The sequence below is a fragment of the Poromitra crassiceps genome (genome assembly GCF_964638095.1).
Source record: "Poromitra crassiceps genome assembly, contig: HAP1_SCAFFOLD_288, whole genome shotgun sequence".
Taxonomy (NCBI): Eukaryota; Metazoa; Chordata; class Actinopteri; order Beryciformes; family Melamphaidae; genus Poromitra; species Poromitra crassiceps.
Window position 1 is genome coordinate 163,285 of NW_028152112.1, and position 15,977 is coordinate 179,261.

At 43.8% G+C, this 15,977-nt stretch overlaps 1 protein-coding gene across 1 annotated transcript in view; it reads left to right on the plus strand.

The window, feature by feature from the left end:
• LOC310770987 (ATP-binding cassette sub-family A member 2-like) overlaps positions 1-15,977 on the plus strand; it is a gene marked incomplete at both ends in the record, with an annotated part of 49,093 nt that overhangs the window by 4,262 nt on the left and 28,854 nt on the right. Inside the window, 6 exon segments of the mRNA XM_083663680.1 lie at positions 8,263-8,457; positions 9,321-9,441; positions 9,682-9,987; positions 12,038-12,259; positions 13,029-13,131; positions 14,416-14,741. Coding sequence (XP_083519806.1) covers positions 8,263-8,457; positions 9,321-9,441; positions 9,682-9,987; positions 12,038-12,259; positions 13,029-13,131; positions 14,416-14,741 — 1,273 coding nt within the window.

Genomic DNA, 15,977 nt, shown 5'->3' on the forward strand with positions numbered 1-15,977 from the left:
CCTGTTACATGGCTCATTTGCATTAGGGGGCTCAATTCACGATTGACACTGTTTGGCTGGGGACAAAGAGCAAAAAAGTGTCATGTTAAAACGAAATGGTTTTCCAAACGGTTTTTTGAATTAGTTTTGAAATAGTGACTTCAAATACAATTACAAATGTTTATTTCGAATAGGAATAAGGAAATGATGTATTAAATGATGTTTTAAATGATGTATTCGTAATTCCATTTTGAAATACACTGTTTAAATGATGTTTTAAATGATGTATTCGTAATTCCATTTTGAAATACGCTGTTTAATGGATGTTTTTGAAGTTCCTTTTCCAAATACGACTTTTTAATGATGTATTAATACGTCATTTGTGAATTCTTTTTGAAATTACTCTTTTTAATTGTACGATTAGATAATTATTAAAGGAACACTCTATTCATTAGCTTAAGACTCTCCAGGGCCTACAAGGTATGTAAAATTTAAAATTAAAGTACACGTCTAATTTGCATTGTTTTACACAGTTTTTCTAGGCTAAGGCCAAAAGTGTCATGCAATGGGTAAATGGCATATCCAATCGTTATTTCGAATCAGGGATTTAATATAATGACTTCAAATACAATTCCAAATGGTTATTTCGAATAGGAATAAGGAAACAATGTATTAAATGATGTTTTAAATGATGTATTCGTAATTCCATTTTGAAATACACTGTTTAATGGATGTTTTTGAAGTTCCTTTTCCAAATACGACTTTTTAATGATGTATTAATACGTCATTTGTGAATCCTTTTTGAAATTACTCTTTTTAATTGTACGATTGGATAATTATTAAGGAGACACTCTATTCATTAGCGTAAGACTCTCCTGGTCCTCCATAGTCGGGGTAGTGCACGCGCACACACAGACAATTTCCACGCAAGCATTGATGTTCCCGCGGGCACTTTGAAGGAAGCGAAAGTGTGCGGCTGAGTATGTGGATGTGCGCTCCGTTCAGACGGACTTTCTTCCTTTCTTTGGACATCAGTTGAACATGTTCTAATCCCCTTCTTCCATGTGTGCGTATATGACCAACCAGTAAGTCATTATTATGTTAATATTCCTGTATTGCATTCCCTTTTGGTTTTAGATCGATCTACCTGCAATCATTGCAATAACGTTTGTTTAGGCGTGCACTTGCGGTTTGATTGTCTGTTGCGCTAATTAATGCCACTACTCAGATGGAGTTTAGCTGGTGTGTAGCTTGTGATTCTGTTGTTTCTCCCGTCATGTAACCCTGTCACCATTATGTAGATCGCACTCATAGTGCTGCTAATTATAACACTGTAACTCGGCCTCGATGGGCGGGTCGTTTTGATGTTCGTTCGATGCGGATCCCAATGTATGACGGTTATTGTGCATAACCCCGGTTCTATGAGTGGGAGCTCTTTGGCTTTAGTCATGGTTCAAGACTGGTGTTTAAGAGTAACTGACTTACAGTTTACCTAATTATCATTTATATATTATTAGTTGTTAATTATCACTATAATTGGCCTATATAACAGCAAGCTTGGTTACTGACCTGTTTGTATATTTTATTGCCTCCTTTTTCCAGACCACACACAATCCTACTATTCCTGTCATAATGCTGTAAAGAGCCTATACTGCTGTACTGTACTGAAGAGAACTGACAACTAAACTGTTGAACTCCCATCTGTCTCCTGCCTCGTGTTTTTACGGACACCCCAGGGCGTATATATATATATATCGGTGATCGGTAATCGGTAATCGGTGATCGGTCGATGATCGGTTGGGCAGATATTTCTCATAGGTGATCGGCAATCGGTGATCGGTGGCAAAAAACGTGATCGGTGCACCCCTACTATTAGACCATGAGAACCAGTTTTGGCCAGACTGTACTCCACATATTCAGACAGTCTATTATGCCCCTGTTAGTAGCATTAATTGATAACTTCAACATCCTGCATGCTCACCTTTTGATATTTAATTATTAAAATGATGGGTGCTTCTTCCGCTTCCGGTGTAATAGACTGTTTTAACTTGACAAAAAGAACGTCTATGAGGATTTTACAGCAGAGCCATTCTGCTCTCCAGCCGTGTCGTTCGGGTGCTGGGATAACGTAATGCATTGTGGGTAGTCGGCTACTGTGGCTAATGCTAGCGGCTAGCGTAATAGTTACTTTACATGGCAGTAAAACGCCACTAAATGACCAAATTGATTCAACTTTTAACCATTTCGAGTAACACTGTTTCCATACGGACCCCCAGCGTTGGTTAGTTGTTTATAACGTGACTAAGGAAATGGCAAGCTGCAACAATAAGTCATGTTAAACCGGACCTTGTACCCACAATTATTTTTTTACAGTGGGGCATTCAACAATAAGGTGGATAGGCTAGTGATCATCTCTGACAATCTCAATGAGACTCATGATGGCTGGGCATATTGTAGCAGCAAAGCCACATCAAACCAAGCATCGCAGAGAAAGCTATCCGGCACCGCCGAGGGAAACAAACCGCTATAGCGCTTTGAGGGATTCATCATTAAAAGCTTCCTTTGCAATGCTGACGTTAAAGTTGAAATGATCTTACAAAGTCATTATTTCGTTTGTGATTCAACTCCGAAATTGTTTTAGTGCTTCAGTACAGAGATTTGACTAATCTTGTCAAGGTATTGAGGGAGTCCATATAGCTCTCTTGTTTTGATGAAAGAGTTTTAGCTGATTCCTATCAAGGCGAGAAAAAGATTTCTGTGTTTTTGTGTGTGTGTGTGTGTGTGCGTGTGTGCGTGCGTGTGTGTGTGTGTGTGTGTGTGTGTGTGTGTGTGTGTGTGTGTGTGCGTGTGTGTGTGCGTGTGCATGTGCAGGCTGCTATGTGTTCCCGCTGTGGGTGTATGACTGGAATGAATGTGATGAAAGGGTGTTGCGAGTTATCTCTAGACCTGTTACACTCTCTGGCACACTTTGTAGAGGAGAGAGCCTCTGCAGCCTGGTCACATGACGCTGGTCACATGACGCTCATACTGGGGCCTTAGAGGAGGGGATGGATGGTGGACATTGCCGCTGTAGGATTGGCCCGCGTCAGAAGCAGACATTGATTTGTCAGGAGGGGGAGGGGCATAGAAGAAGAACAACTTAAACTTTTTTCTTCTTTTTGTCTGTCGACTGTTGCGACAATAAATGAGGTTTTTTATCAGAACTAGGCATCTCGCGCGCTCGATTCGCCCTGCAACCGCCCTGCAACTTGCATACGTAGCTCAGCCGCAGCGCGGCCTCGCCCACGGCTCGGCTGCTGCATGGCCTCGCCTGCCCTATTGGCAGGTAGGGATGCAACGGTGTGAGTTTTTGACGGTATGATAACCTTGGACAAAAATAGACGAAATATTCCCATACAGCCGACGTCGTCTTTTTAGATGGGGGAAAGTTCAGGGGGGTCCTTGCTGCTCCTCTCTACTGTGATCTAGTCTAGGTAGGCATGCAGCCAGGGGGAGAGGCCACGTAAGCTGCACTCTGCAAGCGACCTGGGCACTTTGTTTTGGGGAAACAGCTGATACCGTGGGGAAGGTATGACGGCAAATCTTAGTGGTTTTGATACCGTGACGTTTTCAAACCGCGGTATACCTTCAAACGGTATACCGCTGCATCCCTAATTGGCATGTAGAGATTCAGAGTAGATGATACACACTGGGAGGTGTGAAGGGCAGATTTGGCTGCTGATGGTCTGATGGTGTAGTTAAGCCTATTTGGGTATTGTGCATCCTACCCTGAAACATGCACAGAACATTGTGCATGGCAAACCAGGCACTTCACAGTTGCACTTATTTTTTTTTGTTATCAATTTTTTTATTCATGATTTTGTTACATAAAACAGTACAATGTCAAGTACATTTTGAGATGTCCCCGGAGGGATCAGGGAGAATAGGAATAAAGACAAAAATACAAAAACAACACCCCCCCCCTCCCTTTCCCAACCCTGTGGCGATCTGGACCCACCCCACCCACCCCACGTTGGTTTTAGAAGAAACAGAGAACACTGTTAACATTCAACAAAGAAAGTAAAGAAAATGAGTATTTAAACAAAAATGATCAGGTCAACAGCTGTTTGACTTTAGTTGCTGTAGAGGTCCATGTTAATAAAGTTTTTTCACAAGCTCCGTGCATTCGAGCTATTGATAGTTCCATATGCACAATGTTCAGGAAGGACATAATCCATGATTTATGGTTGAGAATGTGTGGAGGACTCCATCTTAGAGCGAGCATTTTCTTGGCAGCTGTTAGACCTGTAAATAATACCTGAGATTTATAAAACGGTAAAGCAAAAGGTGATGTGTCATTCAAAATGAATAGTTTAGGACAGCAGGGGACAGGCACGTCCAACAGATCTGATAATGTGGAGGAAATCTTTTGCCAGAATATTACAACTCCAGGACACTCCCAGAACATATGGATGAATGATCCGACAAGGTTGAGATTACACATTTGGCAGACAGGGGTGGAGATGATTTTCATGAGGTTGCGTTTTCTTGGTGTGAGATAAAGTCTATGTACGAAATTAAAGTGAATTAGTTTATGGTTTGGATTTTTGGACGTGCTGTCTATATTGTCCCATACGGTGGACCAGTTCACCTCAAATTCATTGAGACCCAGGTCTCTCTCCCACACTTTTTGGACAGCAAGATGACCAGAAGAGGAAGTCAGTAACAAGTTATACAGTCTGGATACCAAACCAGTAGTGTGTACACCTATATTAAATATAGTATGAAGATTATGTGATCGTAAGGGACTGGTCCAGGGGACGCCATATGCACGCATGGAAGATCTGAGTTGCAGATATAAAAAGAACGAAAAGCCAGGTAAATCATAAGTTACTCGAAGATCGTTAAATGATCTGAGACCCTCATCACTACAGACATCAGCCAATACATGGATGCCCCTACTACTCCACTGAGGAAAAGTAAACGAGACACCTCCAGAAAGTAAAGCAGAGTTATGAAAAATAGGACTATTTTCATGCCATTTTACATGAGAATGGGTGGCTTTCTCTACCTTATGCCAAGTGGATAAAAGAAAAGACATTATGGGGCCCATTGATTTGTAGCGTTTAACACATTCACTGCCAGCCGTTTTTTCAATACTGTAGGTAGGTTCTGCCAAGGTTTTTTTTTGAGGATTCTGGCTCATCTTTCAAGAGCCGAGGATTCTTTTCTGCTAAGATTTTGTGAACACAAATGATCTCAAAAGAACTAATAGAATGTGTGCTTTCTCTGTCTAAAAGAGTTAGTTTGTAGAGTTAGTAGTTATGTAGGCATTAGCAGTAGAATACAGCATGGTTTCAGCGTCTGAAAATTTATTCTGAGATAAATGGCTTTTTGTGAAATTCGATAGAACAGTCACTTTAACCATTTATTTTTGGCGTAAGACGTCAGACATCTAAACAATAGTTTTGAACAGTAATTTCCTCCATAGCAGCAGGAAACCCCCCTCTCCTTCAAACTCCTCCCTCCATGGGTGTGTCTCTGGTGGCTTTGCAGCGTTTGTCACAAGCGAGGCTCTGCCTGTCTGTGCTGCCTGGCTGCTGGCGGCTGCTCTTTGGGCGAGTCTGCATGAGTCGTTTCGGTTGTGAGCTCAGCTGCAATGAAGCTGCGTGCGATTGTGGGCTTTCTGCCGTGTTTCAAAGTGTGTTGCACGCATAATCTATTATGCAAATTTGCAATCCCCCACCGCCAGCTCCCAGCGCGATAATGCGCGAAAGCGTTTTCGCCAATCCATTTTACAGTATGAGAATGGTTTCCTCGCGCGTTCCCCTGCAGTTTTGGCTCAGCTTTTTCTAGTCTGGAGAGCACTGTCGCCACTTAGTGGGTCGGTGGAATGGGTTGTACACGTTCGGTGGCTCCAATATTTTTATAGGAGACGTGGGGGGCGTTGATCCACGTCCCACCGTCAAATTTTTTTTTTTTTTTTTTTGGACGACTCAACTCGTCATTGGCAGTCAACCGTTGGATTTTTTTTGACGAGTCAACTCGTCAATGGCAGTGAACGTGTTAAGAGGTAAATTAGAGTAGATTAGGTCTTGTAAACGGTGTGGAGAAGCTATTTCTTCCTCTATTGTTCGCCATGAGATTGAAATGTTGGGGTCTAACCAGACTGATAATGGGCGTAATACATATGACCAAAAATACATCTTTAGGTTGGGCACGCAAGTCCTCCATCCTGTCTGTCACGTTGTAAAGTAGTCAATTTAATTCGTGGGCGCTTCCCTCGCCAGATAAATCTTGTAATGAGAGCGTGAATCTTATCCCAGTAGTTTTTAGGAGGTGAGAGGGGTATCATATTGGAGAAGAAATTAATTCAAATGTCCATTTATTAACTGAAATGCGGGCTTGCGGAGAAAGTGGGAGAAGAGTTCGTTTTTCTAAGTCGGCTTCCACTCTATTTAAAATACCTTGGTCATTTTTAGTTGTGGTTATGTAGAGAGAGGGGAAAATTTCTATCCCAAGGTATTTAAAGGATTTTACTACTGGGATGTGAGGAGGTAAAGTGGAAGGGCAAAGAGATGAGTTAAGTGGGAGTAGGGAGGACTTAGACCAGTTAATTTCAAAACCTGAGAGGGCACTAAATTCTTTGAAGATATTTAGAACATATGGTATGGAGGTAGTGGCATGGTCTATGTATAATAAAATATCATCGGCAAATAAAGAAATGTGATGTGTAGTGTTACAGAATGTGATGGGTGAGATCATAGGGTGTTGTTTTATTGCTAGAGCTAAAGGTTAGAGTGAAAGCGCAAATAATGATGAGGAAAGTACGCAGCCTTGACGGGACCCTTTGAAGATAGAGAAAGGAGAAGAGAAAATATTGCCTGTGATAATCATAGCTGAAGGATTAGCATAGAGAACTTTAATCATGCTAATGAAGTTAGTGCCCAAGCCAAATTTATCTAGAGTCATCCATAAGTACTCCCATTCTAAATGATCAAATGCCTGCTTGGCGTCCAGTGAGAGGACTGCACAAGGGGAAGGAGTGTCTTGTGTGAAATGTATCACATGTAAAAGTCTACGTATATTATCTGCAGCTTGTCTAGTTTTAATGAAGCCGGTTTGATCGTGATGTATAAGTTTGGTCATATGTTTTTCAAGTCTCATGGCTAACACCTTTGCATATATCTTGATTTCTGCATTCAAGATTGAAAGAGGTCTGTAGCTGCTGCAAAGGGAGGGGTCTTTCTTAGGTTTTAAATGCACAGTCAAAATGGCAGAGTTGGCATCCCTATTAAAAGAGCCCTGTTCTATAGAAGTGGTGATCATCTGTAACATGGGGTGACCCAGGCAATCCCAAAAGGCAAGATAGAATTCTGGCGGAATGCCATCCCAGCCAGGTGATTTGCCCTTTTTCATGGCCTGCGTAGCTAACTTAAGTTCCTCAAGAGAAATAGGAACTTGTAGCTGTTCAGATGTCTCCTGAGTTAGGGATGGTAAGTTCACATTATTGAGAAAGGTTTCACATTTATCGTGATCTAGAGTCACTTCTGAAGAATACAGACTAGAGTAAAAATTACGAAATTCATTATTTATAGGATTGGTGATAGGGTTATTTGAATGGCTAGAGACAATAGTAGAAATAATAGTGTGTCTGTTGTCATGTCTCAGTCTCTGAGCAAGGAGATGACTCACTCGGCCTGGGCCCATTAAAGTAATAATTTCTTCTAGTTTTGTGAATAAGAAATTCAGCTCTCCTTCTGAGGAGGGAGTCGAGTTCTATACGTGTTACTTGAATATTTAGATTTCTGGTTTCACAAAATGATATTTGCTGCTGCCGCTCCTGCTCGACTAATGTTGATTCCAATTCTTGAATTTTATTAAGTTTAATCCTGCTGAGATGAGAGGCAAAATATATTGTGGTGTTTCTAATACATCCCTTCAAAGCATACCAGAGGATGCGCGGGTCGTCTACAGAACCGACATTTTCTGATAGGAATTTATCTATTTCAAGTCTGGCAAATTTACAGTAGTCTGCATTCTTCAAAAGTTCGGTGTTCAACCGCCAACGTGTTGCCGGCTTAGGAGGTGTATTTAATAAGGTAAGTTTGACCAATATGACCTTCCTTTCCTTCATGAAGTCTCCAGCTCCCCTGCCTCGTTCTTCTCTCCTCTCTCAGCCTCTCTCCTCTCCTTCCCTCCTCCGCTCCCCTGTCTCGTTCTTCTCTCCTCTCTCAGCCTCTCTCCTCTCCTTCCCTCCTCCGCTCATCCACCTTGCTTTGTTTTCCTCGTCCTCCAGAGCAGGCCGGCCAGCCGCAGCAGCCTCCCTCGTCTCTGTCTCCATCCTCGTCGCTGTCGCCTTGCTCCGAGGCTCGGGTCACGCAGTTCATCCGCCAGTTCGTAGCGTCCTGCCTGCTGGTGTCCGACTCCAACACCGAGCTGTCCTATGTGCTGCCCTCCGAGGCCGTGAAGAAGGGCTGCTTCGAGAGGCTCTTCCAGGTCCGTAGTACACAACGATATTAAGATGATCGGCAAAGACGCTAGTAGAGATATCATTTAACATGACATGCAGAACAACATAGCGAGAGTCTGTGGGCCACTCTCAATATCCTGTATCTTCATGGAAAACTGACTGATTGATTTGTCCAGAATCTGGGATGGTGCACATTATGAGAAGATTTGCCTATACAGTATGTTGGATAAACATACATATTTATGTAGTCCTGCTGTTCAAACTGGTTAATAGCCCTTAAGTATGGATTTAGACTATTTATATATGGTATATTATAACAAAAAATTTGCAATGAAAAAGAAAAAGAAAATCAGGAACCAATCACTACTTAACTAATGTTACTGCTAGCATACACTTAGCAAGGCCTGCTATGCTGACATGCTATGCTAACATCTTCCACAAAGGATTATGATTGACCTTATCAGGAAATTGGGGAACTTGTGATGAATCTTCCCCCAAGCAATTTGAATGGTAGAGAAATGAGAAAGGGGGGAAAAACCAATGTTACAATACCACTAATGACAGCAGAAGCAGTAACTTGCAGTTCATCAGCTATAGTCTATAAAGGTTACTACCACAGACGTTTCAAACATGGTAGCTCAACTAGGACCTCATGGACATCCTCTTGGACACATCACGTGAAGATGCCGAGCCCCCTGACCCATACAACCTGAAGAAAGACAGAGGAGCAACAGGCAACGGAGAATGCACAGTGAACATATTTCACCCATACAGCCAAGAAATACATTGGTTCAATATCTGAAAAAGCGGTTTGGAGAGTGTAGCTTGAGGCCTTTGTGAAATGATTGATATATAGTGGTGGTCACTTCTGTTGTATCTGCCCCCGCAGGCTTTAGAGCAGAGCTTGGACAGCCTGGCGCTGACCAGCTTCGGGGTGATGGACACCACCCTGGAGGAGGTCTTCCTCAAAGTCTCTGAGGAGGACCAGTCGCTGGAGAACAGCGATGCCGGTGAGACCCCCCCTTCCCCACACACACACACACACACACGCTGTCTCTCACAGCTCAACACCTCCACAAAGTTTTCGGCGGGCTTCATCAATTAGTTATGACTTTCTCAACGAGAACAGATTTCTGCAAGATGTGCATCATCTCGAGTTAAAGTGCTGACTTGAGACTTTTGCCAGTTTGTTATTTTGCGCCGCGTTAAAATGCTAATGTCCTCTCCTTCCTTCCTGCTCCCTTTGGCAGACATGAAGGACTCCCCGGGGGGCAGCTCGGTGGGGAAGCCGAGCGCGGGGGGCCTGGGGGCGCCTCAGGGGGGCCTGGGGGCGCCTCAGGGGGGCACCGGACCCTCGGCCCAGAGCGAGAGGCCGGAGGTGGTGCTGAGCAACCTGATGATGTGCTCCAGGCTGAGCCACAGCCAGGCGTCGCTGAAGTCGTCCTCGTCCATCGGCTCGGTGAGGGGAGACGAGGGGGGGCTCTACGCCGACTTCTACGGAGAGTACTGTCCACTCTTCGACAACGGCCAAGAATCCGACTCGGCCAGCCTGAGGGGTGAGAGAAGGAGATGTGCTGCGTCAGACGCTCTGTGAGCGTTATGACAGCTGCCACCCAGAGATTTGAGGGTGGCACAGTGGAGAAATGGAAGGCTTTTTCCATTTCTGGATTTTGCCCCGACTGCTCAGATTGTCTCAGATAATACGGTTACAGTAAGACGTGATGCAATGACACGATCGTAAAAGTATTCTGAAATTTAAGATCGATGAGATTAGACCAAATGTTAATTATCCCTGTGGGGAAATTTGGAGTAGAGTAATGTACAGACCAAATAAAATAAGAATGGAGCAAATGAGGAAACAGAAACCATCTGGAATTTTGACAACACCAGAATAGACAGCAGAATAATTAAGTATGACTAGAATCTAGTCATCTAGTCCCTAGATCACACATGTGGCCCGCGATGGAATTGCAAAAAAAAGATACATTTGTATTTTTACAGTGCACCTGAATACCCGCTGAATAAATGTCCAAAATGTTCATGTCATTCTGGCCAATACTCCACTTCTGTTATAGCATTTCAGTCTGGAATATGGAATATCTTTCAATACTCTTTATGACTAAAAGGCTAAAAGTAATCTCATGTGTAAGAAATGACTGTTCTACATTGAAGTAGAAATTTAAATAATGAACTCGTTGGTTTTGGATTTATTTAGCTTCAAGAGTGCATTTTTGTTCGTGTGACCCTCAACACAGGCTTTGAGAATCCCGGGCCACTTACTGATACTTATGCTTAAATTTAGAGCCCGACCGATATGGGATTTTTGAAACCGATACCGATACCGATTTTAGGGAATAAAAAATTACCGATACCGATAATATCGGCCGATATTTTTATTTTATTTTATTTTTGTTTTTATCATCAAATGTTTATCCCCAATTAGTGCTAATCCCCCATTAGTGCTAATTTTTTATTTATTTATCCTGGTTGCTGCTCCACCCTCTGCCGATCTGGGGAGAGCCGAAAACTGGCTCCATGCTTCCACATGGGCAGTTAGCCAGCCGCTTCTTTTCACCTGACAGGGGAAGCTTCACCGGTAGGACATAGCACGTGGGAGGATCACGATATTCCAACGAGTTCCCCTCCCTCCGAACAGGCGCCCTTAACGACCAGAGGAGGCACCACATCAGCCACCCTCAAATATCAAACACTTGACAAAGATATGATTGAGTTGACATGAATTGAAATATGTGATGTAGGCAGGATATTTTACAGCTTATTAATAATCTCAATGCAATGAAACAGTAAACTTAACTGGGAATTTAATAATTATAAATAACTAGAAATACAAAAACACAATAGAACAAATAGTTAAGAAAAAATATCAAATATACACAACATGCTGTCCATGCTGTCTATAACTTAGTTAATTTCAAGCACTGCAGGGAGAGCAGGTGGTGACATAGGAGTGAGTGAGAAAAGGATCAAATATTGGTGGTTAAGACTGAATAATAACATCACAACTGTTCATTTAAAATTAGTTATTTCTCTAAACCTGGCTTCAAATGCCCCAAATTTTTCGCGCCGGCGCCGTTCGGCCCTCAGCAAAATCTGGTAGCGAGGAAATCTTTTTTGTGGCCCTCTCTATCATCAAAGTTGCCCATCCATGGGTTACGGTATGACAATATTTGTTTGGCCCCCAGCGACAATCTGGGTTTCTCATGTGGCCCCCAATGAAAAATAGTTACCCACCCCTGCCCTAGATGAATGAAATGTAATGTATGAATTAACAGCGTGTATGCAAGGTGTGAAAAACATCATATAGCATATAGCAATAAATCAATGGAGAATATGTGCAATATGAAAAAAAATATATATATGAAATATCATACAGCATTAAAATAAATGTAAAAATTAAGATATATGTGCTATATATACAGATTAGCAATGAGCGAAATGTGCAGAACGCCATACATACAGTACTGTATGTACTGTACAGACTTGACGTCTAGATGTTGTGCAGACATGCATTGTAACAACTTATTAGATACATCCAATCTGCTATTTTCCTGTTCCCCCCACATCTGACATCTCCTTCACCTCCAGGGGACGCAGAGAACCCCTCCTCCCCACAGCCGGAGGTCCTGGAGGGGCAGGGCAGCTTCAAGCTGGACGGCTGGTGGTTAAAGCTTCGCCAGTTTCACGGCCTCATCGTCAAGCGCTTCCACTGTGCCAAGAGGAATACCAAGGGCCTCTTCTCTCAGATCCTGCTACCTGCCTTCTTTGTCTGCGTGGCCATGACCGTGGCTCTGTCTGTCCCTTCCATCGGTGAGACCATAGATGACTTCTAGTTATTACACACTTTATAGCCTGGTAAACAAGCCGCTCACGTGAACTCACATTTCATTTCGTTCTTCGTTCCCGTCTGGCCTGAAGCCTACACCCAGTGTTTTGCAGTGGGTGGAGGTTGGGGCGGGTGTACTTGCCTTGACAGACAACTCCTTCAGCCAATCAGCGTTGGATCCAGTCAAACCCAAATCCACTCGGGAGAACGGCAAAAGCATATTTTATATAGTTGCGGCGATACTCCTGTACTTGTTATTGAGTCTATTTCTGCAATAACTGCACTTTATGGCTGTTTAAACTAGACGAACATTGACATTACTCCTCGAGGCGATCAGGCAAGGAGGCGGCCATTATTGATTTGTTAGTGCAGTGCTAGTGGCGTTCTTGATTGGCCAACTTGCGCTGTCAATCACAGGGCACTGAGCGCAGTCGCTGATTGGCTCTCCCACTTTGCAGTTTCTGCTTAAAGCCCTCCCAGGGCTTGAGGCCAGACGGTCCCGCAGAACCAAATGAAATGTGAGTTCTGGTTGGTTTACCAGGCTACTTTATAGTAATCATCCACCACATGTTCCTATTTTTGAATGTCTGTTTTACTACTCTCTCTATTGCCACTTGTTGAACCGCACTAAAACCATGCTAAGCTCTCTGCATTGTTAGGCAGATACTGATACATAATGGTACTTTGCATTTGAAAATAACATGCAAAAAAGGCAGCACAGTAGATGAACGAGCTATTTCTTCTGTCTTGCAGGAGACTTACCGCCCCTGATCTTGTCCCCGTCTCAGTACCACAACTACACCCAACCAAGAGGCAACTTCATCCCCTACGCCAACGAAGACAGACCCCAGTACAGGTCAGACACATTCCAGGAAGAGCATTTGTTTTGTTTTTGACCATTTTCACAATAATTACTCGTACAAACTGAGGGATCATAGTGCAGCACGAGGGAGATGAGGATATATGTAAGTCATGGGGGGTTGGGGGGTGACCCCGTGGGAAAAAAGATAATTGTTTTTTTGTTTGTTTTTTCCCCCCGCCCCCGATTTTTTATCCCATTTTTATCCCCCATTAGTGCTAATTTAATTTATTTATCCTGGTTGCTACTCCACCCTCTGCCGATCTGGGGAGAGCCGAAACTGGCTCCATGCTTCCTCCGAGACATGGGCAGTTAGCCAGCCACTTCTTTTCACCTGACAGAGGAAGCTTCACCGGTAGGACATGGGAGCACGTGGGAGGTTCACGCTATTCCAACCAGTTCCCCTCTGAACAGGCGCCCTTAACGACCAGAGGAGGAACCACATTAGCAACCAGGATATTGCATGTTTTTGGTGAAGGGGGTTCCTATATGAAGGAAACCCCCGGGAGGCACGGGGAGAACATGCAAACTCCACACAGAAAGGCCCTTTTGACGACCCCACCCGGGCGGTGGGCACTCGAGGGCACGCATTCCTTCAGCGTTCACAGCGTCCCAGGTGGGAATCGAACCCAGGACTTTCGAGCTGTGAGGCGACAGCGCTTACCACTGCACCACCATACCCCCCAGAAAAAAGATATGGTTACGGTTGCGTTTGCATGTGTCTACTACTATTATACAAGCACTTTGTAAGCTCTGTTGTGGAAAAGTGCTACACAAATCAAGTGTGTTATTATTCATTTGGCAACGTCGTCTCGGGGCACACATCTCACACACCACCGCGACGTTCAGCTGAGCAAGCAAAGTGACCCGGCTTCGTAATGAAGGCGATGGAGGCCCACTACGTTGCCGGCTTTCTTGACTATTGGTCCCTCTCTGTCAGGCCTGCTCGGCCCCGCGTCCAGGGCCAGGCTGTTCGCTTATAAGACATGTTAGTATGTTATCTTGTGTGTTATTTTGATATGATAAAAAAAATATTTAATAATTTATGTGAAGAACACCTACTCTTATAGAATTAATTCTCAAAATACTATGTTTTTTTTTCTAGGTGTAGTAGGCAATGCTTTTGTTCAGTATGATGACACTTTGACAGACTAAATCCTCTATTTTCTGAAAAAATAAACCTTTTTTTTCTTCTTAAAAAATATGATATATAACATTTTGAAATAGAACTCCTCATCAAGTGGAGCGTATCTATCCCCCCCCCCCCCCCCTCCCTCTCAGGTGTAAGCTGTCCCCAGACGCCAGCCCTCAGAAGATCATCAACACCCTGCGTCTACCCTCGGGCGTCGGCGCCACCTGCGTGCTCAAAACACCCTTCAACAGCACCCTGGACCAGCTGGCCCAGACCCTCAACCCCAGCGCCAACAACTCCAAGACCCTGGCTGCCCGCTACTTTGACTCCATGTGTCTGGACTCCTTCACCCAGGGGGTTCCACTCTCCAACTTCGTACCCCCTCCTCCCTCGCCCGCCCCCTCGGACGACCCGGACCCCCGCTTCGAGGACGGACTGTGGAACTACACCGCTGCCCCTCCTACCACTATCCATCGTAAGTGCATCTAATAGCAAATGACACCAAAATATGATACATAACCAGGCCTGGGACAAATCATTTCTTTACGGGAACCGGGGCATGACCACTTAGATTTGGGTTTGTGATTTGAGTTTTTGGTGTCTGCAGCAATATTATCTCGATTTTTTCCGAGTCCGTTTTACGTTATGGCATCACCAGCTGGTTTGGAAACCTCACAGTCAAGTCCAAAGCTCAAATCTTTAGCCTGGTCAAAACTGCAGGGAAGATCATCATGGGACTGCCCGCACCCCTCACCCTGCAAGACATATTTGAGCAGTCCACCACTCAACAGGCTAACAAGATTTTGTCTGACTCCTCCCATCATGTGTTGAACCCCTGAGTATGTGCTGATGAACTCTGGTAGGAGATACAGGGTCCCTTTATGTAACCACAATAGATACAAGCATTCATTTGTCCCTCTATCAGTTAAACTGATCAATGGGCTCCCCCTAGAGGTCAGACAGAAAGACAGGAGGCTCTGAGATAGCTTCACATGCTCTAATATCTGCCTGCTTACTTGCATGTATAGTTTAACATGCTTGTTTGCTTGCAGGTAATGTAATGTGAGACACACTTTGTAATCTATTACACTATAACCATGTATTTTGCACTGCACTATTGTATGATGCGAAAGGTGAGGAGTGTAAATGACTGTGACTATCTCAACTTGCTAAGTTTTTTCACGTGTCACCATATACAGTGTTTTTTAATGTACTTAATGTACTGCATTTTAATATTTTACTCCAAGACTAATTGCTCCCACGGGAGACAAATAAAGTGAACCTTGACGATCAGTTGGATTTGGGGAACACACACTTGATGATCAGTTGGATTTGGGGGACACACACTTAACGATCAGTTGGATTTGGGGAACACACACTTAACGATCAGTTGGATTTGGGGAACACACTTAACGATCAGTTGCATTTGGGGAACACACACTTAACGATCAGTTGGATTTGGGGAACACACTTAACGATCAGTTGGATTTGGGGAACACACACTTAACGATCAGTTGGATTTGGGGAACACACACTTAACGATCAGTTGGATTTGGGGAACACACTTAACGATCAGTTGGATTTGGGGAACACACACTTAACGATCAGTTGGATTTGGACTTGACGACTCCTTGGATTTGGGGAACACACACTACCCCAGGGTCTAGTGCCGCCCAATTGCCGAATTCTCGCACTACTACAACACACAGCC